The 21986-nt window shown below is 60.7% G+C and overlaps 3 protein-coding genes across 5 annotated transcripts in view; 1 reads left to right on the forward strand and 2 right to left on the reverse strand.

Annotated features, from left to right (window-relative positions):
• Nucleotides 1-4363, reverse strand: part of SYT3 (synaptotagmin 3) — a 13245-nt gene extending 8882 nt beyond the window's left edge. The window contains exons 1-3 of one of the 2 annotated variants that reach the window (XM_051990300.1): nucleotides 4160-4363; nucleotides 1906-2058; nucleotides 669-1191 (exon numbers count right to left, since the gene is read on the reverse strand). In XM_051990300.1, coding sequence (XP_051846260.1) covers nucleotides 669-1191; nucleotides 1906-2044 — 662 coding nt within the window. In that variant the 5' untranslated portion in view covers nucleotides 2045-2058; nucleotides 4160-4363. Of the gene's footprint in view, nucleotides 1-668; nucleotides 1192-1905; nucleotides 2064-4159 lie in introns of both variants that reach the window. The other variant, XM_051990299.1, reaches the window with a different exon arrangement.
• Nucleotides 4188-14850, forward strand: C3H19orf81 (chromosome 3 C19orf81 homolog). The gene is made up of 7 exons (XM_051990317.1): nucleotides 4188-4712; nucleotides 5209-5342; nucleotides 11227-11371; nucleotides 11505-11583; nucleotides 11799-11919; nucleotides 12122-12261; nucleotides 13138-14850. Exons 3-7 carry the CDS (start codon nucleotides 11227-11229, stop codon nucleotides 13331-13333), a joined length of 681 nt encoding a protein of 226 aa, XP_051846277.1. The 5' UTR covers nucleotides 4188-4712; nucleotides 5209-5342; the 3' UTR covers nucleotides 13334-14850.
• Nucleotides 13453-21986, reverse strand: part of SHANK1 (SH3 and multiple ankyrin repeat domains 1) — an 83856-nt gene continuing 75322 nt past the window's right edge. For both annotated transcript variants that reach the window (XM_051990285.1, XM_051990284.1), the window contains 2 exons: nucleotides 17545-20599; nucleotides 13453-17159 (listed from right to left, as the gene is read on the reverse strand). In XM_051990285.1, coding sequence (XP_051846245.1) covers nucleotides 16448-17159; nucleotides 17545-20599 — 3767 coding nt within the window. In that variant the 3' untranslated portion in view covers nucleotides 13453-16447. The remainder of the gene's footprint in view (nucleotides 17160-17544; nucleotides 20600-21986) is intronic.

A 21986-nucleotide genomic window follows, 5' to 3' on the forward strand; every position in this document is an offset into this window, starting at 1 on the left:
AGAGAGAGAAAGAGACAGAGATGAGACAAGCGAGCTAGAGATGAGATGAGAGAAAGAGAGAGAGGAGAGAGACAGAGACAGAGAGACACACAGAGAGAGAGAGGGAGGGAAATGCTGAGAGGGAGAGAGATAGAGACACAGAGACAGAGAAACAGGAGAGACAGAGATGAGACGAGACAGCGACAGAGAGAAAAAGATAATATGAGACAGAGGGAGAGACCAAGAGAGACAGAGATGAGATGAGAGAGAGATGAGATGAGAGATAGAGACAGAAATGAGATGAGAGAGACAAAAGAGATGGGGAGGGGGGAGGAGAGAGGAGAGAGACAGAGAGATAGATAAGATGAAAGAAATATGAGACAAAAGAGAGACGAAAGACACAAAGATGAGACGAGAGAGACAAAATACAGAGAGACAGACAGACAGACAGAGAGAGACAGGGAGACAGAAATGAGAGAGAGGAGACAAGAGAGACAGAGACAGAGAGAGACACAGAGAGAGAGAGTTGTAAAGGGACGTACAGAAGGATAGCGGAAGACGCTTATTGAAGAGAAAACCCAGAGCTTGAGGCAGGGCCAGGAAGAAAAGGAAAGAGCAGGAGAAGGCAGAGGGATGGAGAAAGAGACAAAGACATCAAGGCAGAGGCAGAGCCACGGGCTGCTTCTTACCTCGCTGGAGGGGCCAGGCTGGTGACCTGCTGGTGGGACTGAGCACTGGGAAGCCCACCTCCCCCAGGGGGCACTAGGAGGAGCCCCCCACCAGTCCCAGCGCTGCCATCGGCGGGCAGCTCAGGCGACGTCTGGCTGGGCTTGACCCCAGCGGCCACGGCGGCGGCGGCGGCGGCCGCAGCATCTGGGTAAGAGTCCATGTCCAGGTAGGATGGTTCTGGGGGCTCGGGGCCCCCCACCCCTCCAGTCTCTAGCAGCTCCGAGAAGGGGGGATGGTGGTGGGGCCCACCCAGGAGGTGGTGTGGGCCCCCCAGGCCAGGCCCCAGGTGGTGACCGGCCCCGCCACCCACCAGCCCCGCCAGGCCGGCCCCAGGATCCTTGCGAAGCGGGCCGCCCCCGGGGGCCGAGCCCCCCTTGTCCCGCCAGGGCACCCAGCACAGCTTCCATGACACGAAGAGCGAGACACCCAGCAGGACAATGCCACAGAAGGTCACGATCACCGAGAGCAGGCTCACCGAGATGTCTGCAGGGGGGAGAGGCGGGGGGTCTCCCGTGAGGACGGCCGAGCGCGGCCCACGCCTGCGAGGGGACGGGGCCCTTCTTGCTCCTGTCTCGTCTCCTTCCTTAATTCTCCCGTCCCTAGCTCTTTGGGGGCCTCTGACTGATTCACATTCAGCCAGATGGAGGGACTGTCTGGGGGGCGGCGGGACACAGAGAGGCAAAAGGCAGAGGGAGTGCGAATCAAACAGCGGCCCTCCCCTTCCTCCACGTCCAGCCGGGAGGCGGTGGCGGTGACACGGGGCAGGATGAAAGGGAACATGGAGGACTTCCCTTCAAAGGGGAAGCTGGGAAGCTAAGACAAGGGGATTATGGGATAACACTGAGAGCTGGAAACCATCGCCAAGGCATCTAGTCCAGAGCAGGTTCACTAACGGGCCCCTTGGAAGCCCAGGGACAGTGGCTCATCCCAGGACTCCCGGCTCGGGGAGACTGGCAACCCGGCTCTTTGGAATCCCAATCGAGAACTCTTTCCCAAAGCCCCCCCGGGGAAAGCTGGAAGCCCCCCCCTTCTGGCTGCCTTCAAAGTCCTGGGAAAGCCCTTGTCTTAAAGCCAGTGTGCAGCAGGTGGGGAAAGCGGGGAGTCAGGAGGGCTCAGGAGGGTGAGAACAGGCTCCGGAGGGTGAGAACGGGCTCGGGAGGGTGAGAACACGCCCAGGGGCTCTTCCGGGAGACAGACCTGCATCTGAGGGCCGCGGATAGCCTCGGATCCGCCAAAACTCCTGGCATTTTTCATCAGCATCCTGGATCCGGGAGCACAGGTCAGAGACTAAGGTCAGAGCCCGGCGACAAAGGTCATCCTCATAGTCCCCTGACATGGCTGCTGGGTGTCCTGTCCTGGAAAAAAAGGAGAGAGAGACAGAGACAGAGAGAGACAGAGAGAAACAGAGACAGAGACAGAGATACAGAGACAAAGAGAGAGAGAGAGAGAGAGAGAGAGAGACGGAGACAGAGAGAGAGAGACGGAGACAGAGAGAGAGACGGAGACAGAGAAAGAGAGAGACAGAGAGAGAAATAAGGGGAAATGGAATTAAGGGGGGTAGAGGGAAGAACATAGTGGGTACAGAACCAAGAGATGGACATAGTGGGACAGCTGGGGGCAAGTTAAGAGGCAAAGGACCAGAAATAGGGGAAGCCTCAGTAAGGTGAGGCGCTTAGGGCAAACACATAAAGTTTAGTTGGATGGGGATACGGGAGACTGGAATGGATAGCAACAGGAAAAGGGGAGAGAAATAAGGGATGGACGGACAAGAGGAGCAGGGGAATGGACGGGGAGATTGAGATACGGGGTAAACAGGAAGGAAGATGACAGAGAGAAAGTTTAGACAGATGGTGGGACAGGAGGAGGCCAGACGGGGACACGAAGAAGAGATGAGGGAACAGGAAAAGGCCAGATTGGGAAACAGAGATAAAGGTTAGGAAGACTGGGAGATAGCAGAGGAAAATGGATATGGCTACTTGGGAATAGACATCCGAGACGGACAGATAGGGAGACACTGAAGGGGTAAACAGAAGGAGAGGGAGACAATAGTTGGCTGACTGGGGGATAGGAGGGAGGCTGGATATAAAGAAAGACCAAAGGAAAGCGAGAAAGATTTTTAAAAAATAGACAAGGTAAAGGAACGGTCTAATAGGAAAATGGAGATAACGATGGGCAGATGGGAGGAGGACCCATGGGGACAGACTCCAGAGATGGTGGGCAGGAGAAGGGTAGACAAATGAAGACACGAGGGATCGACACGAAGCATGAACGGAGGAAAGAGAAAGGGATGGAAGAGAAGGAATGGACGGAGAGGACAGCCAGAAGGGATGCTTAGGCAGAAAGGATGGGGGGGGGGCAGGCAGGAAGACCTACAGAAGGGATGGTCAGACACAGAAAGACGGGGATGGAGTAAAAGGGACCCAAAAGAGGATCATCAAGGTCTGGGCAACTGAATGGGGAGGGGGGTGAGGAGTGGGACATGGGGACAAGGAAGGGGACTTGGAGCAAAAGAGCAGAAATAAGGGGTAGACGAGGACATGAGAAAGGATGGACTCTGGGGGACAGAAACAGGGAATGGGCAGATTGATTAGAGGGGAAATGGGCAAAGACAAGGGCCCTTCGGAGGAGGAGGCGAGAGAACAGCCAGACAGCAAGAAGATAAGGGTGACAAACCCAGAGGGAACGTGCCAGGAGGCAGAGGGACCCAGAGTGTGGAGGGCCTGCGTCCGAGTGGCCAGAGCAGCAGCCGGAGTTTCCCTACATGGACGGGAGGACAAAGATCGGGGGCAGCTGGAGAGCCAGGGCAGGACGAGGGGAGGGGGCAGGGTTGGGCCATTCTCTATGGGCCAAGACAGGGCCGGACAAGTAACAGAAAGGGAACAGAAATGGCAAAGGGAGGGAGGTGAATGGCAAAGGTACAAGGCAGGGAGGGGCATGGCGCACAGAGAAAGGGGTAGACAGGAAGTCGGGACAGGGGGAAGGGAAGGGACACAGATAAAAGGTGGACAGATGGGGGAAGAAAGTTTAGACAGATGGGGAGCTAGGGAGGCAGTAGACCAAAGACTCAGAAAGAGGGGATGGCCAAGGAGGCAGGAGGCAAAGGCTGGACAGACGGGGAGATAGAGGAGGGGACGGCAGGACGAGGAGACAGGGGTTAAGGCTGGGAAAAGAGGGGCCGCGGAAGGGATGGGCAAGTGGACAAAGGGCCGGGCAAGATGGGGAGGGCCGGCCAGGTGGGCTCTGAGGGGACCCTGCCGGCAGGAGTAAGAGGCAGGGTAAATAGGTGAGGAGACTGGCGAGGGAACGGCGGGGACAGCACAGAGGGATGACCGCAGACGGAGATGGGGGATGGACAGCCTGGGAGCCAGCCGAGGAGAGAGAGAGAGGGGTGTGCAGACCGGAGGTAGCGGAGGGGACCGAGGGAGGGCGTCGGGATCACGGGGGCGCTCACCTTGTCCTTATTCCTGCCGAGTCCTAGGGGGCATTCGGGGCGGGCGGGAAGAGCCCATTGGGGAGAGCGGAGGGGAGACGACCCCCCCAGCCCGGTCCCCCACGTTCCGGGAGATGCCACAGGACCTGGGGGAGGGAGGAGAAGGGAGCCTCAGCCCGGCTCTGTTCTCACGCGGCAGCCGCGGACGGGAGGGAACCTTTTCCTCCGCAGAGCTCCTGGGCCCGCCAGCTCTCCCCTCCGCCGGGATACCGAGTGCCCCGCACCCCCAATCAGCCCGCAGCCCGCGGCCCCCTTCCCGGGATCGGGATCGGGGACTCCATTTCCCAGCAGGCCCCGGGGCTCTGGGCCAGGCGAGTGGGGGCAGTCCGGCCCCGAGGCCTACTGGGAAATGGAGTTTGCATCGCCTCCAGGGCTGCCTCGCCGGGCTGGGAGCCCGGGCTGGGGCTGGGAGGCGGCGAGCCAGAGAAGCACCTGAGATTCCGAGGCTGTGCCGGCCCGCGGCCCGGGGGGACCGAGGACGCCCGGGGGCTGGAGGCGCCCGCCCCTCCCCCAGGTACGGGGGAAGCCCCGGGAGAGGTCGCCCCCCGCCCCCCCGCCCCTCCGCCACTCGCCCCCGGCCCTGGCAGGGCCTGCGGGGGGGCAGCGCAGGGACACTCACCCGGAGCCGGAGCCGGAGCCGGAGCCGCCACCGCCGCAGCCGCCGCCGCAGCCCCGGCCCGGCTCCGCCCCCGCCCCCCTAGCCCGCAGGTTGGCGGCTCCGCCCCCAGCCCCCCGCTCCAGCCTCAGCCCGAGGATCGGACCCCGGCATCCCGGCCCCACCCCTACTCTGCGGGGACCCCGGCGTACTGCCCTCCCCTACCGGCATCCTACCCCCCCCCGCCCCCGCCTCTCAGGTACCAGGCGTCCTGGCTCCTCAGTCGTTCCTCCTCTTCCCCCAAGGACCAGGAGTTTTCGCCCCCCCCTTCCTCGCCCCCCCGCCCCCGACACACAGGGAGCAAAGCGTCTTCCTGCCTTAATCGAGTTCTCGAACTAAACCCGTTTCCCCTCAGAGACCCAGGCCTCGGAGCCTGCCCTGGAACCTGAAACATCCAGACCGCAGTCAGTGCTCCCGCCGCCGCCCCCTGCCCAAGCACGCGCTCTGAGGACTGGAAACTCAGCGGAGAAATCACCTACTGTGTGCCAGGCACTGTCCTAAGTGCTGAAAAGCCAAAGCCAGACCCCGCAGACCATTCTGGTTTTCAACCCCCCTCCCCCAGACCATTCTGGTTCTCCCCTCAAGACCATTTTGGTTTTCAACCCCCCCCCCCCACACACACACACAGACAATTCTGGTTCTCACCCCCAGACCATTCTGGTTCTCCCCCCCCAGACCATTCTGGTTCTCCCCTCACCCAGACCATTCCTGGTTCCCCCCCCACAGACCATTCTGGTTCTCCCCCCAGACCATTCTTGTTCTCACCCCCCCAAGACCATTCTGCTTCTCATCCCCCCCAATCATCATTCTGGTTCTCCCCCCCCCCAATTCTGGTTCTCCCCTCACCCAGACCATTCTGGTTCCCCCCCGGCCATTCTGGTTCTCCCCCCAAGACCTTTCTGGTTCTCACCCCCCCCAGACCATTCTGATTCTCACCTCCCTCCCCCATCATTCTGGTCCCCCCCCCCATTCTGGTTCTCCCCTCACCCAGACAATTCTGGTTCTCCACCCCCAGACCATTCTGGTTTTCCCCCCAAGACTATTCTGGTTCTCTCCCCCCCCAGACCATTCTGGTTCTCCCCTCACCCAGACCATTCCTGATCCCCCCACCACAGACCATCCTGTTCTCACCCCCCCACACCATTCTAGTTCTCACCTCCCCCAGACCATTCTTGTTCTCACTCCCCCAAGACCATTCTGCTTCTCATCCCCCCCAATCATCATTCTGGTTCTCCCCCCCAATTCTGGTTCTCCCCTCATCCAGACCATTCTGGTTCCCCCCCGGCCATTCTGGTTTTCCCCCCAAGACCTTTCTGGTTCTCACCCCCCCCCAGACCTTTCTGGTTCTCACCTCCCCCAGACCATTCTGGTTCTCAACCCCCCCCCAGACCATTCTGGTTCTCACCTCCCTCCCCCATCATTCTGGTCCCCCCCCATTCTGGTTCTCCCCTACCCAGACAATTCTGGTTCTCCACCCCCAGACCATTCTCGTTCCCCCCCAGACCATTTTGGTTCTCAAAGAGTTCACATCTTCTTGGGCTCAGATTCTCCTCCTTTCTCCTCCTCCTCCTTCCACTTAAGGCTTCAAAGCCTGGCCCACTGACCCAGCTCTCCCTGTCTCACCCTGAACTCCCGGGACTGTGTCTGGGCCTGGTGGGTAGGGGGCTCCCAGTACACAAACCCTGAGGGACCTGGGGTGGCAAGGAGTGGGGGAGGTCAGAGGAGAGAGGATGGGAAGCCATAGGGGTGGGGAGGGGAGAGAGAAAGCTAGAGGCTGGAGAGGAAGGGGAGATAGGAAGTCAGAGTCCTAGATTGAGGAGGGGGGAAGATAGGAAGCTAGAGACTGAGGGTGCGTGGTGGGGGCCTAAGTCCCCCAGGGGGAGGGGGAGGAAACTCGAGAGCTAGACTGTGGGGGCCTGTCCGGGGGCCTGCCTTAGTCTTCTCTGAGACTATATGGGAACAATCAACCTGTCCCACACTTCCCATGACTGTTGTGAGGACCAGATAGGTGTGACTAAGGAGGGGGACACGTAATCCCAGCCGCCATCTCTAGGGAGTTTAAGGTAGAAAACTTTTTTCACACATAGCCCCAACAGCCCTTTGAGGGAGGAAAATAGTGCAGAATAATTGCTATCCCCATTTTACAGGAGAGAAAACTGAGGTTCTTTGAGGGGGAAAGGACTCATTCAGAGTCACATAGCTGGGGTCGGAGCAAGGACTGGAACTTGTGCCTTCAAACTTTAAGATTGACCCGTGGGCAGTGTCAGAGACTCAGAGACACAGCATGCAGAGAAAGCCAGAGGGACAAACAGAGAGACTCCTGTGTACATAGAGACAGTTGAAGAAACATTTGTGTACACACAGACCAGCCCGCAGAGAGAGCAAAGGCACGGGAGCGGAGAGCCGTCCGCTCAGGGAGAAGCGGGCATGAGAATTCACGGGTTTGCTTGGACCCACAGACTTCCCCTGCCACTGAGGCAAGGCCCGCTCAGAAACGTCACGGGTACTCAGAGAAAAGCATATTCACACACACACACACACACACACACACACACACACACTCACTCACACAAACACAATCACACACACTCACATGAACACATACACTCACATTCACATACACACACACTCACACACACATACACACTCACACAAACACAATCACACACACTTACACAAACACAATCACACACACTCACATGAACACATACACTCACATTCACATACACACTCAGACACACACACAATCACACACACTCACATGAACACAAACACAATCACACACACTCAAACACATACATAAACACACACTCACTCAAACACAATCACACACACATGAACACATACACTCACATTCACATACACACACTCAGACACACACACAATCACACACAAACACAATCACATACACACTCACACTTACACACACTCACACATACATATACAAACACACACTCAGACACTTAAACACACTCACACAAACACAATCACATACACATTCACACTTACACACACACTCATACATACACTCACATCCACATACACAAACACACACTCAGATACTTACACACACTCACAATCACACACATATACAAAAACACATACACAAACACACATTCATACACACTCGCACAGTCACACACACTCACATACATAAGCACACACTCAGACACACACACTCACACATACATTCACATACACACATACTCAGACACACACTCACAATCACACACACTCACACAAGCACAATCGCACACACACTCACACAAACAATCACACACACAATCACACAAACACATACACTCACATTCACATACACACACACTCAGACATACACACTCACAATCACACACTCACACAAACACAATCACATACACACTCACATATACATTCACATACAGAGGAGAAGCAGGGATGAGAATTCACAGGTTTGCTTAGACCCACAGACTTCCCCTGCCACTGAGGCAAGGCCCGCTCAGAAATGTCACAGGTACTCAGAGAAAAGCATCTTCACACACACACACTCACACAAACACAATCACATACACTCACTCACACAAACACAATCACATACACACTCACACTTACACACACACATACATTCACATACACACACACTCAGACACTTACGCATACTCACACAAACACACTTACATACACATTCACACAAACACAATCACACACACTCATTCACACAAGCACAATCACACACTCATTCACACAAACACAATCACACTCACTCACACAAACACAATCACACACACACATAAACACAATCACACACACTCAAACACACTCACATTCACATACACACACTCAGACAGACACACACACATACATCCACATACACAAACACACACTCAGACACTTAAACACACTCACACAAACACAATCACATACACACTCACACTTACACACTCATACATACACTCACATTCACATACACAAACACACACTCACATACTTACACTCACAATCACACACACATACAAAACCACATACACAAACACACACTCACACACTCGCACATTCACACACACTCACATACACAAGCACACACTCAGACACACACACTCACACATACACATACACACACTCACACACATTGCTAGAAACAGTCGAGATCCAGCTTAGTAGAGACAGATGCTGATAATCCCACAAACTTACACACAGACACACCTGGAGATTCAGGTCGCTCACACAGCCTCAGACAGCCCGGCCACTCGGAGCCCCGTGGCCTGGTGGGCAGGGGCCTGGCTTACCCGTGCACCTCTGACACCATTTCTGTCCTGAGGGAAATGCTGAATGGCACAGACTGGGCCAGGGACGGAGAAGGCGGTAGAGGGAAAAAGAAATTGTGGCAATCGAGGATAGGAATACAGGGACAGAGATGTGTACCCAAAGAAAGACCGGGAGAAATGGAACCCCAGATGATGAGACCCAGAGACACAGAGACAGAGAGAGACAGAGACCCAAAGACAGAATGAGAGACACAGAGACAGAGAGAGACACACACAGAGACAGAGACAGAGAAAATAGGGCAGGGGACTATTTATGAAGAATTATGTGTGGACAGGAGTTAAAAAATAAGAAAGCAATGTCTCAGAAAGACATAGTTTATAAGATGGTGGAGAACAAGAATAAAACAAAGGGGGTAGCTAGGTGGGACAGTGGATAGAGCACCAGCCCTGAAGTCAGGTGGACCTGAGTTCAAATCTGGCTTTAGACACTTCCTAGCAAGTCACAACTCCAATTGCCTCAGGAAAAAAAAAAGACAATGAAGAGAAGGGACACAGAGTTAGACCCACACAGAACACCAGAGGAGGAAGATGAAGACAGAAGGCACTGAAGAATAGAGACTGAGAGACATAATTGAAAACAGAGACAAAGGGCTATGGAAGGCCCAGGGATGGGCTAACAGTGGAGAGATTAAAAACAAGGTCCCCAAACTAGGCTCAAAGAATGAACTGGGCAGAAAGACAACTCACACTCACACTGACATACACACACTCTCTCTCTCACACACACACACACACACTGACACCCCCACACACACACCCCCACACACCCTTCCAGAGATAATTGTAGAGTCCTAGTGAATAGAGAGAAATTTGGGGTGCTAAGGGGAGACAGAAGTAGAGACCGAGGGCGAAAGGCTGAGATCCAGAAAAGCTAAATAACACAATTAGGGGAGAGTGGAAGAGAGCCGCGGTTTGGGAAACTAGACCCAGACCCAGACCAGAGAAAGCCTGACAGGCTGGGAAGACACAGACCCCCATTGTTCCCTGGGGTGTGTGACTCGTAGAAACCCTGGCCCAGCTGGCTCAGAGGTTCTAGTTTCGATCAATCTTTGGGAACAGCAGAGGCTTTCACCTCTGGTCCTTTCTTCCGTACTGGAGGTTGTCTAGACTCCCAGTTCCCACCCAGTCTTTGGGGACAGCAGAGGCTTTCACCTCTGGTCCTTTCTTCTGTACTGGAGGTTGTCTAGACTCCCAGTTCCCACCCAGTCTTTGGGGACAGCAGAGGCTTTCACCTCTGGTCCTTTATTCCGTACTGGAGGTTGTCTAGACTCCCAGTTCCCACCCAGTCTTTGGGGACAGCAGAGGCTTTCACCTCTGGTCCTTTCTTCCGTACTGGAGGTTGTCTAGACTCCCAGTTCCTACCCAGTCTTTGGGGACAGCACCAGAGAGGGCATGAAGTGACCGGATGACTGACTTAGGGGTCTGCCTCCACTTCAGGGGCTCAATCTATTCCCAAGTTCCTAGCTTCCCTTTGGGACCTAGGTGTCCAGGTGCTCCAGCCTGCCCCTCCCCCCTCCATTAGAATCTATTTTCTGTTTGAATCTTTTCTGTTTGTTTATTTCTGAGTGAGATGGGAGTGATGGGAGAGACAAAGAGGCATGGGAAGAGATGGAGTAACATAGAGAAAGATGAGGAGAGATGAGAGATGGGGAAAGATGGAGAGATGAGGAAAGATGGGGGAGAGAGGGTCTAAATGGGAAGAGAGGAGAAAGATGACTGAAAGAAATGAAAAAAACATGGAGGAAAAGGAGGGTCAAAGATGAAAAAGGGAAAAAGGGAGAGAAAAATAGAAGGAAGGTAGAGAAAATGGAAAAAGTGGAGAGGGAAGAAAATGGGGGGAAGGGAAAATAACGTGGGAGAGATAGGATGAGACCAGAGAAATTCAGAGGGTGGGGGGGTGGAAGAGATGGGTGTCTCACTGAGGCAGGCGAGCCAGTGCCCCATGTAGATTCCCATCCAAGGGGGCCCCTCCGGGCTGTACCGTCCCTGCTTTCTGTCAGGTCTCGGGAGGACTGACCGGGTCGGGGCTAGGGCCCTCCGCGACCTCTCTCTCTCCCCACCATTATCCACAGATGCAGCAGCAGCAGTCACCACCACAGCCGCCGCAGCCGCAGCCCCCCCAGCAGCCGGAACCGCAGCCGCGGCCGCTGTCACCGAAGGAGCAGGAGTCCCCCCCGCAGCAGCAGTCACCACCACCGCAGCAGCAGCAGCAGGAAGGTGAGTCCTCGGAATCTGGGGGCCTCCCGGGATGATGGGAGACTGGGAAGGGGGCTGCTACAGGGTCAAGCGGGAGCGAAAGGGAAAACGGAAATGGTTGGGAGGGACCGATCAGCCTCGGCTCTGTCTCTAGGAGCAGGGCCACTGCTCATGGATCTGGAGACGCCAGAAGACGTTCAGGTCCGGAGCCTGGGCAGAACCATCAAATCTTCGTGAGTTGCAGGGCCTCTGACCGTAACCTTGGGATCTCCGTATCTGGCCCTAGCTCTGGCTTTCTAGTCCCCGACTTTTGTCCCAACGTGGGTATCCCCCCATCCGACCACCGCCCACCAAGACCCTGACTGGTTCCCAACATTTGCCCGACCTGAGTTCCCACTTTTGATCCTTGATCTTTTCTACCTCCATCCCCTTCCACCAAACTTCCCAGGAAGCTTCAGGTTCGTCAGATCCTAGCGGAGTATGAGGCTCTGGACCGGGAGCTCCCATGCATCCGAAAGTTCCCCAGCCCACCCCCAGCCCAGCCCCTCTGCTTGTGCATGGAGACTGCGGTGAGCCTGATCTCTCTTTGATTCCCATTACCCCCTCCTGATCCCCGCTGGCCCCGGGAGCCCCGCCTCGGACCCAAGCCCTCTAGCAGAGGGAGAGCTCCAGTTAAAGAAAGGGGGCGGGGCCTTTGGCAGCCCCGCCCCCCGAAGGGAGCTAGTGCCCAACTTTGGAATCCAGGCCCGAGGTCTCTCTCCCCTCCCTTAGCCTGAGTACGACTTCACCCACCTGGACTTGCTGAACGCCCTGGAGGCTGAGGTCCCAGACGCCCTAGAGAGTGGGCGCGTGAGCAGCATCCGCTACGAGAACATGAACGTTATCTGCGGGACGGCCGGGCGCAAGGACCGGTGAGTGACTCGGCCCAGCCCTCAGGAACCACGGGGAGTCCGGGGACTAAGCCGGCAGGGCCAGGGGAAGTGACCGGCTGACCGACGGAAGAGACCGGGAGTGACCCCGAGTCCGAGAACGGACTCGTGGCGACCCTGGGATAGACCAGGGACGTGAAGTGACCCGCCCCCTTTACCAACGATACAAGGAGGGACCCCCCCATTGACCAAAGACACAGAGAGTGCCCCATAACTGAGCGGGCAGCCGGGAATGATTCTGGGACCGAGGAGGGACATGGGGGCTGATGGAGCGGTCACCAAGGAAGGCCACGGGCGACCGTTAAGCTGATTCCGGACAGGGGGATCCCAGGCTTCTGATGTCTCAGAGATCCGGTCACAGCTTTAGAGGGGGAAAGTTTCTCAGGAGTGATTGAGACCAACGCGATCATTTCACAGATGAGGAAACTGAGGCGCAGAACGCTGTGACCTCCCCCCCCATTTTATAGGGCATGGAGACCTTACGGAGGGGACACAGGGAGTGAGCTATGACTTAGTGGGGATCTAGGGAGCGAGTGACCCCCTGACAGGGAGACATCCTGTGCGTGAGCAGGGACGGGGCTTTGGGACAAGGAGACGAGACCCTCCAGGAGGACTCCAGGAGCTCGAGCCCCATCCTCAGGGTGCTTAGAGATCCCGGAGCTGCGAGACCGGGGGTGGGGCTGGGGGTGTCGGGCTTCTCCCAAAGGGGAAGCGCGTGGGGTGCGAAGGGGAGGACCCCGGGAGGGGGGAGGCAGAGGGGAAGGCTTGAGACGGGGAAACTGAGTCGGCAGCCTCGCCAAGGCTCGGGGCGCGCGTGGCTGAGAGGGGCCGCCCGGCAGCCACACCCTCCCGCCGCAGGTGGCTCATCACAGTCACGGACTTCCAGACCCGCTCGCGCCTGCTGCGCTCGGGGCTCCGACCCCGCGGGATCCTCCACCCCCTAGCGCGCCACGACGAACTCCTGCTCGGAGACTACCGCCTGCACCTGCGCCGAGCCCTGGCCCGACGGCGCATGCTCGAAGCCCTGGGGGCGGGACCCACCGAGGAAGACTGAGGGCGGAGACACGCCTGCGCACTCGTCCCGAGGGTGTCTCGGAAGGAGTGAGCAGACGGGGCGGGGCGGGATTTAAGGGGGCGGGGCCTCCCTAGAAAGAGGCGGTGAGGGCTTGAGGGGAGGGTGGATACTGTAAGTTTAATTATAAAGAATGAGCCGGTACAAAAAGCCATTTCTTTGCAAAATCGGGGAGAGGGAGGGGACGACCCCCGTCTGTTCCCACCTCCCCGGCCCCTCCCCTGCAGTGGCCTCGGCCCGGACGCCTGGGTCCCGACCCCGGTCCCGGAGAGGGGCGTGGAAAGAAGCGGACTCGGGCCGTGGAGAGCCTCGAGCCCCCCACCCCGTCCTGGCCGCAAGGGGAGGCTGAGGTCTGGAGAAGTCGGGTCGCTCGCCCGGGGTCGTACAGCTCGAGAGTGGCAGAATCCGCCTTCTTACCGCACGGCTGCCTTCTTGCCCCCGCCCCCGCCCCCCAAGGAACCCAGGCGTCCTGCTCCCACCCGCCCCACCCCCCGCCCCCACCCTTTGGAAGACAATTCTTCGGGGTTTGATTTGAGCTTTTTTTTTGTGGGTTTTTGTTTTTTTTCTTTGTATCACCTCCCCCCGCGCTCGGACCCGCCCCCGCCCCCCTCCCATCCCACCCTGGGTCTCTCTCCCCTCCCTCCCCCTCCCTGACCCCGCCCCCTTCCGCGGTGCCCATCCGGAATGAACAAGCCCTTGATAGACGAACACCGCGGGGTCCCCGGGGGTGGGGGAGAACAACGGACGACGGACTTGAGGGAGGGAGGACGGATTCCCTCACCCCCTTCTCCCCCCTCCCCCCAACCCTCCCACAAGATAACCCGCAGATCCCTGACGTGGTGAGGGGGAAGAGGGCTGGGAGCCCCCCCCACCCATGGACGGAGCAGCCCCCCGGGAATTTGGGGGTAGCAGAAGGGAGGGTGGGCTTAGAGTGAGGGGGAAGAAAGGGAGCTCCCTTCTTTGGCAGCTGAACGTGGGTGTGGGGAAGCTTAGAGGGGCTGTCCTTCTCCCCCCATGGAAGTGGGGGAGGGGTCCCTAGGGTAAGGGGAGGGGTGACTTCAATTCCCCTCCCCCAAGGTCTGAGGGAACTGTTATTGGGAAGGAAGTGTGGGTAAGGGGGGGCAGAAAAAGGGAAAGCCATGCTAGGAAGGGGGGGGGGGTAGGCGAGGGAAGAGAAACAATCATGCAAGAGACGGAGAAAGCAAGGGAACGTGAGAGGCTGAACTAGGAAGAATCAGCCAAGTGGAGATCCAAGAAGTGGAACTATCTGAGAAAAGGCAGGTGTGCAAGGAGAGTGAACGTAGAGGAGAGCAAGCATGCCAAAAGAGCAGGAAGAAAGGGAGAGTGTCCGAGAGAAGGGCTGCAGGGGCTCCAGAGTCTACAAGTGAGGAGAAGCTCCAATGAGCGTGCAAGAACAGGAACAGGAGAAACAGGCAAGGGTAGGGGGCAAGGGGAACTTGCGAAGGGTCACTGGGAGAGAAGGAAGTGTGGAAAGAGGGGGGACTAAAAGGTGAGTGTGCAAAGAGCAGAAACAGAAGTGTGAGGGAAACGAACTCGGGGAGAAAAGGGCATGTGCTGGAGCTGTGTGAGGAAGTGAAAGCGGAGTGCCCGGGACACAGAGTGGGAAGTAAGTGTGCAAAAGAGGCAGACGTTTTAAAAGGAGTGCAAGCAGAAACCATATCAAAAGGAGAGCACAGATTGAGTGTGCAAGAAACTAAAGGAGAAAAAATCTCAAGAGTTCAGGTTAGGAAGAGCAAAGACGTGCAGGAAGAGGCAGAAGACGAATGGGTAAGCAGGGCGTGCAAGAAAAAGGGAGAAAAGGGCAAGAGGAGCCAGCAATAGGAAGAGCGAGGAAGGGAACGGCTCACAAAGTGGGGCAGTGTAGGGAAGGTTCGGAACAGACGTAAGTGTGCAAGGAAAGCAGGACAGAAGAGGAAGAGGAGAATGTGAGGAGAGGAGGAACCGGAACGGGTGTGTGTGAGGGTTATGAAAAGTAATTGAGCAAGTGCAGAGGAGGAGCTGGGCCCGAAGGGGGGGGGGGAAGGGGAGAGGAGCAATCCGTGAAAATGAGTGCGTGTGCCACAGAGCACGTGTATGAGTGTGGGCTGGGGGACGGGAGGTGGCGGTGTGCACGGAGGTGTGCGAGCGTGAGGAGAGAAAGGCGGCCGGGAACGGGGGATGAGCCAGTTGGTACCGGAGAGGACCCTGAAGGAAGAGCCAAATGGAAGGGCAACCCAAAAGGAGCAGGGATCCTGAGCACGAGGGAGGGCGAGCGTGCAGGCGACGGCGGGGAGGAGCAGCGGGCAGCGCACAAGGTCCCCGGGGACAACGATGGGAGCCAGTAGAAGACGGGAAGAAAAGAGTGAGCGTGCAAGAGAGCCGGGTCGCAACAGCTTGAAGGGACCTGCAAGCACCGCCTTGGGGAGTGTGCAAGAAAGCATGAGACAGCGCAAATCTGTGCAAAATAGCAGCCCAGGGAAGGGGGGGCGTATAGGCGAGCGGGCGTGCAAAGGAGCGTGCAAGAGGCCAGGAGGCAGGATAGTTGGGGAGGGAGAGAAGGCAGAAGAGAATTGGGAGCTCGGGTGGGGGCGGGGAGGGCAGGCGAGGGCTTGGGGAGGGGATTGGGGACCCCTGTTTCGCCCCCTTCCCCTGCTGCCCAGGGAGCCCCCCTCCTCCGATTAGCCTCGGGGCTCCCCGTCTATGGCTCTGCTATTCTTCCCTCCTCTCCCAGGGACCTGGAGAGGGGGAGGTCGGGGTACATCTTCCCTCCTTTCGCTTGTCCCTCCAGTCCCCCCCCCGCCAGCTTCAGCCATCTCCCCGGGAGGGAGCGGGTCACGCGTCTCCCACTCGTTTCTCCCCCTCCTTCGCCCAACACTGTGGCAACACTGTCCAGTCCCAGCTGCCCCTCCTCTGAGGTGCGCGTGTCCAGTGCGATGACTGTCGGCGGCCGCTTGAGCAAGTGGGAAGCGAGGGGGCGGCCCGGGTGGGGGCGAGAGGGGGAGGGCAAGGGGAGCGTCACGTGACATTTGGCCAGCATTCCGGAGGGGCGGGGCCGGGAGCGAGAGCCCTCCCCGAGGGTCCTCGGTGGGCCGGCCATCACCTCTCCAGGAAGAACTTGAGAGCACGGTCAATGTTCATTCGGTGCCCCACCCGCGTGACGCCTAGGTCCACGTAGTCCTCCTTGGTCAGGGCGGGCAGGTGGGAGCCGTCGATCTCGTGGTCCAGGAAGCGAGCTCGGTGCTCCGCCAGGCCCAGCCACTCCAGCCAATCGGCCACGTCAAACTTGGTCCAGAAGCCCAGCGGCTTGGCCCCAAACGGCTTGTCCGGGGGCAAGGAGAGCAGGCGGGTGGGCGACAGCGAGCGGGAGGCCCCGGCCAACGCCCCGCCCAGGCTCCCCGCCATCCCCGCGTGGGGGGGCACGAAGACGGGAGCGAAGGGGTCCGAGGCGCCCCCAGCCCCTCCGGTGGGCGAGCCTCGGAGGTCGAAGAGGCCGGGATACAGGGGCCCGGAGGGCAGGATGGGCAGAGAAGAGGGCCGGGGAGCCGGGCTGACTTTGTGGTCCGAGGGGGGCAGCAAGGAAGGGCTGGGGGCGCGTCGGAGGAGAGGGGGGCGCATTTCAAAGTCCACGCCCTGCAGGTGGCGGCTGGATGAAGATGAGGACGGCGAGGGCGACCCAGCGCCGGTTCCCCCAGATGCCGGGGTCACCCCAGACCCTGAGGGGAGCGGTGGCAGCGGCGGCTTGGGCCAGTTCTGGAATAAGCTGCTGACGGGTTTGGAGAGAAGCGAGGACGGGGGATCATCCGCCAGCCTGGGACACGGACAAATTGGCGGACACGGGGATGAGAGAGAGTAGGAGCGGGTGCGGGGGGAGTTGCGGGGAAGGCGACGAAGGATGCGGAATAGGGGGGGGGGGACAGACGGGAAATGAGATCGAGGCAGCCGGAAACGGCGATGGGGGAGGGGAGAAGAACGGAGGGACGGAGAGAGGTGGACAGCAAGAGAGAATTGGGGGCAGCGGGGAAGAGACGGAGAGAGACAGACGGGGTGACAGAGACAGACACAGAGACAGACGGAATGACAGACACAGAGACGGAGACACAGAGTCTTCCCCACGAGGTGCACCCCCGCCCCCGCCCCCGCCCCCGCCAGAATCCAGTTCCTCCCTCGCCCCGAGGCCTCAGCCTCCAGCTCACCTTTGCCGTTGCAGGGAGGCAGTGCGGTCATAGCTGGGGCCTCCGTGGTTGTCTCCACCTCCCCCACTGCCTCCTCGGGCCCAGGGCAAGGCCCCGCCGGCCGCGGCGCCCCCAAACTGCTGCAGCTTGGAGCTCAGCTCACTGATGATGCTCGCCTTGACCGTGGCCAAGGCCGAGGGCGGTGGTTGGGACAGGGGTCCGGGCAGCGGGGGCAAGGGAGGTGGGGGCGGGCCTGGCCCTTCCTCCCAGGGGAGCAGCTTTCGGGGCAGGGACGTCGCTCCCGAGGGACCTGGCGCCCCGTCGGCGTCGGAGGAGCCCGGCGGCTGGGGGCCTCCGCAGCCGCTCAGGGCCAGCAGGCCGTCTGCGCCCGCCACGGACACCGTGGGGCTGGTGGGGGTGGCCGGATCCCGGAGGCCCCCGCCCGGGCCGGGTCGCAGGGCCCGGCCCCGCAGCTTGGACGGCGTCATCAGCTGCGGGGGGTAGGGCGGGCCGACCCCGCCCCCTCCCCCGAAAGCCTGGCCGTCCAGGTAAGCCACGTAGGTGTCCAGGAGCTCGGGGCCGCCCCCGCCGCCGCCGCCGCCGCCCCCGCCGCCGCCGCCTCCCCCGCCGCCGCCGCCTTCGGCCGACAAGCTGCTCAGTGTGGACGCGCTGCTGATGGTCTCCAGAGGGTGGTCACTGCTGCTCCGGCTGTCCACCTCCTCGATGCCCGAGTCGGTGCCAGGCGGCGGGTCAGGACCTGAGCCCGGGCCGGGGGCCGCGGGGGCCGCGGGCGCGGGCGCCGCGGGAACTTGGGGCCCGGGAACAGGGGGGTCGCCTGGGCCGGGGGCGGCTCCTTGGGTCAGCGTGGCCACTTCGCTGTCGTAGGACGTCAGGCTGGACGCGGTAGAATCCAGTGCCGGGCCGGAGGCCGCCGCGGGGGGAGGGCCTGGGGCCGGGGCCGGAGCGGTGGCAGTGGCTACGGAAGGCGGGTCGGGCAGCGGGGGCGGAGGGCCGGGCGTCAGCGGGGACTCGGGCTTCTCAAAGCTGTTGGAGAACTCCAGGGGCGGGGGCAGTGGTTCCGCAAAGAGAAACTCGCCATCCTCCACGTCCACTGACGGGGCGGGCGGGGGCAGGACTAGCAGGGGCAGCCCGTTCTCCTCCCGGCTCCGGGGGGACGAGGCGGAGGCCTGCGGGGGCCCCGGGGCCGCGTCCTCAGAGGGCACCCCCCGCCCGCCTCCCCGGGGCTCACAGTTCTCCAGGAAGCGCACGTGCAGGGGGAGGCGCTCCGAGTCGTCGGGGCCGCCGCCTCCCCGCCAGCTCTTGGCCGCAGGTGGGAGCGGGCTGGGCTCGGGCCCCAGCTGGAGCAGCAGGGGTCCCACCCCCGGGGGGCCTGGAGGGAGGCGGTGCAGGAGGGAGCGGCGCGCCGCCGGGGGACTCGCGGGCAGGGGCTTCTCCTGGCTCCCGAGCCCAGGCCGGTAGCCTAGCTCTCTCCGCCCTGGCTCGGGGGGCGGGGCGCCCCAGAGGCGCAGCACTGGCTCGTGGTGGGGTAGGGGGTGCGCGTGGTGGGGATGCGGAGGTGGGGGGAGGGGGGCCTCATAGCGGGGCGACGGGGGCCGAGGAGGGGGCTGCGGAAGGCCGCTACCGCCCTCGGAGGACTCCTTCAGCGCCCGCTCTCGGGCTGCCAGAGCCAGCCCGAGGGGCGACGCGGGGTCCAGAGCCTTGCCGGTGAGCGGATGGACTAGTGGGCGCGGGGGCAAGAAGCTGGTGAAGGCACTGACCCCGCTGCCGCCGCCGCCGCCGCCGCCGCCGCCGTAGGCTCGGCCGGGCCCGTAGGCTCCGTAGGCACTGCCACCGCCCGCCTCCAGGCGCAGGTAGGGCTCGGCGGAGAACATGCCCTCGTCTATGGATTTGGAGTGCCGGAGACGCGGCCCCGGCGGAGCCGAGCCGCCCAGGCCGGCCTCCCCGCCGTCCTCGTCCCCGGCGTCGGTGGACAAGAAGAGGGTGGACCGCCGGCGGGCCTCGTTCTGCCAGCCCCCCTCCCGCCGGGCCGCCCCCACCAGGGCAGCCCCGAACTGGCTGGTGAAGTCCAGGGTGGCGGGGCCGCTGGGCGAGGGCGGAGCGGGCAGAGGAGATGACGGGGGCCCCGGGGATGGGGCCGGCACCGGGGAGGCGGGAGAGGGACCGGCGTCGGCCGGGGCCGGGGGCTCGGCCTCCGTGCTGCTGCCCTGACTGCTGCGCCCGCTGCTGCTGGTGGACGGGGCTTTGATGATGATGGTGGGGATGGGGATGGAATTCTTCTCGGCCGCCTGCTGCGGGGCTGCTGGCGACGGGGGCGCCGGGGCTGGGCCCGCCCCGGGGCTGACCTTCTGGGGCTCCCCTTCCACCTTGGTCTGCTTGACCAGGGGGCCTTTGCGACCCCGGCCCGAGCGGGCGGGGACGTACATGGCTGCGCTGGCCGCCCTGGGCGGGAGCTGGAAATAGCGCAGGGCCGGCGCGGGGGATGAGCCGCCGCCGCCGCCGCCGGCGCCGGCGGCGTGGTGCGAGGGGGAGGGACCGGGGCCCCCGGGAGACGGACTCGGGCCACCGCCCCGCCAGCCCCGAAGGCTGGGCTGGGGGCCCAGGGCCAGGCGAGGCGGGGGATCGTCCGGGGAGCCCCCGGTCTCCATCTCGGGGGGGTGCGGCGGGTGAGCGTGGTGGTGGTGGGGTTGCGGGGGCGGGGCATGGTGGTGGTGATGGTGCGGGGGATGGTGGTGGGCTGGAGGCAGAACTCCCGGCCCTGCGTGGTAGAGACCCTTATCTCGGCCCGAAGGCCGGGAGTCGGGGAGGGTGGGCCCATCGAAAGAGGCGGGGGAGGAGGAAGGCAGAGGGCCTCCGCTCCCTGGGTTGAATGGCCCAGCCCGGGGGGAAGGAGTGAGTCGGCCGGAAGAGGAGGACGGGGCTGGCGGGGTGCTGTAAGGGGGCTCAGGCGGGGACGTCGTCGGGGGTGGGGGAATATCTTCCGAGCCCGGGACCGACAGACTTCGGCTGAACTTCATAGCTGGGGGCGTCAGGTACGGCCTGTCATCCTCAGCGGCCCCTGAATGGGCGTGGGTGGAAGGGAGAAGGTCAGGACCGAGCTCCCACGAGCCTCTAGACCTCCTCGAGGAATAGCCCGAGGGGGGTAGAGGGGACGGGGAGAAATAGCTGGGCAGTCCCTCCCTTACTCGGCCACTTCGGGGCTCTGGGAATCTTCCCTGTGGGCTGCCCCCCATCCACTGGTGCAGATCACGACCCCTCTCCTGCCTTTAGACGTCGCCTGGCTCTGTTGCGCTGGCCAAAGCGAGCCATCACATGATGGCCAGCCCTCTGCCTTGAGCCGGGCCGGGCCTAGGAGCCCAGACCCACAATCTAGCTCTGGGTTAGTCCGAGCCTCCCCCAGTGGAAGCAGGGCTTGAGAATGGTTCTCTCCGTGCCTCCCTTTCCTCCTCCTCGCAAGGCAGCAGGACGAGGGCAGGCCTTACACGCCCCAAATGCCCTGGAAATGGCCGTAGCGGAGTGGGCAGAGGCCGTGGGGGGATCAGAAGGGACCCGGCTTTAAATCCCAGCTCTGGGTGGCCCTGGGCAAGTGACGGAAACCCCTGTCCCAGACCCAGCTGTGGGGCCCAGGAGTCCGGGGCAGAGCAACCGGCACTAGGAAATGGAGCTGCCCTGCTTAGGAAAGCGGAGACCCAGGCCCGGCCCAGCAGTGGGACTTTAACTGGCCTGGGGGCAGCTCCAGCAAGCACCGAGACAGATTATGGGGAAGCCCCCCGGGGCAAGGCCTCTAGGAGGAAGCAATCGGAGGCTGCCCGAGGGCAGGACCGGACTGGTCTTTTAAGACTCCTGCTCCTTGCCAGAGAGGCTGGGGAAAGTGGCCCCTGCAGGAATGGTCCCTGGCCCCCTGCCAGCACACCTCAAGCGGCCCGGTGACCCAGACAGCATCGGGGGTGACCCAGACACCATCGGGGGTGACCCAGATAGCATCGGAGCTGACTGGCTGTTTGGAAGTGCTTTACAAACGTCTCCTTCCACCCTCCCGACAACCCTAGTGTGAGGCTGCCACCATCCCTGTTGTTATCCCCATTTTACAGAGGAGGAGATTGAGAAGGAAAGAGGCCTTCAGCTTCAGAAGGCCAAGTGATCCATCTGGGATCCAGCGGTGGTTTGAGGCAGACTTCAAATTCAGCCCCTCTTGCCAAGCCCCGGACTCTGACCCACTAGTGTCCAGCCCTAGCCGAGAAGCAGCACTGCCTCTCCAAGGGCCGCTTACCAAGCACTTGGTGGATGGAGGTGGCAGGACCCCTGGAGGAGGTTTGTGTTTGGGAAAGTGGCCGCCATCTTGGGGCAGTCCTGGACTTGACTAACTCGCCTTTCTACCCCATTTGAAATTTCCTCCTAACAACCCACCGAGAGAGAGGGGCAAACAAGTGAGCACCCCCATTTTA

This window comes from Antechinus flavipes, chromosome 3, assembly GCF_016432865.1.
Source record: "Antechinus flavipes isolate AdamAnt ecotype Samford, QLD, Australia chromosome 3, AdamAnt_v2, whole genome shotgun sequence".
Classification (NCBI taxonomy): Eukaryota; Metazoa; Chordata; class Mammalia; order Dasyuromorphia; family Dasyuridae; genus Antechinus; species Antechinus flavipes.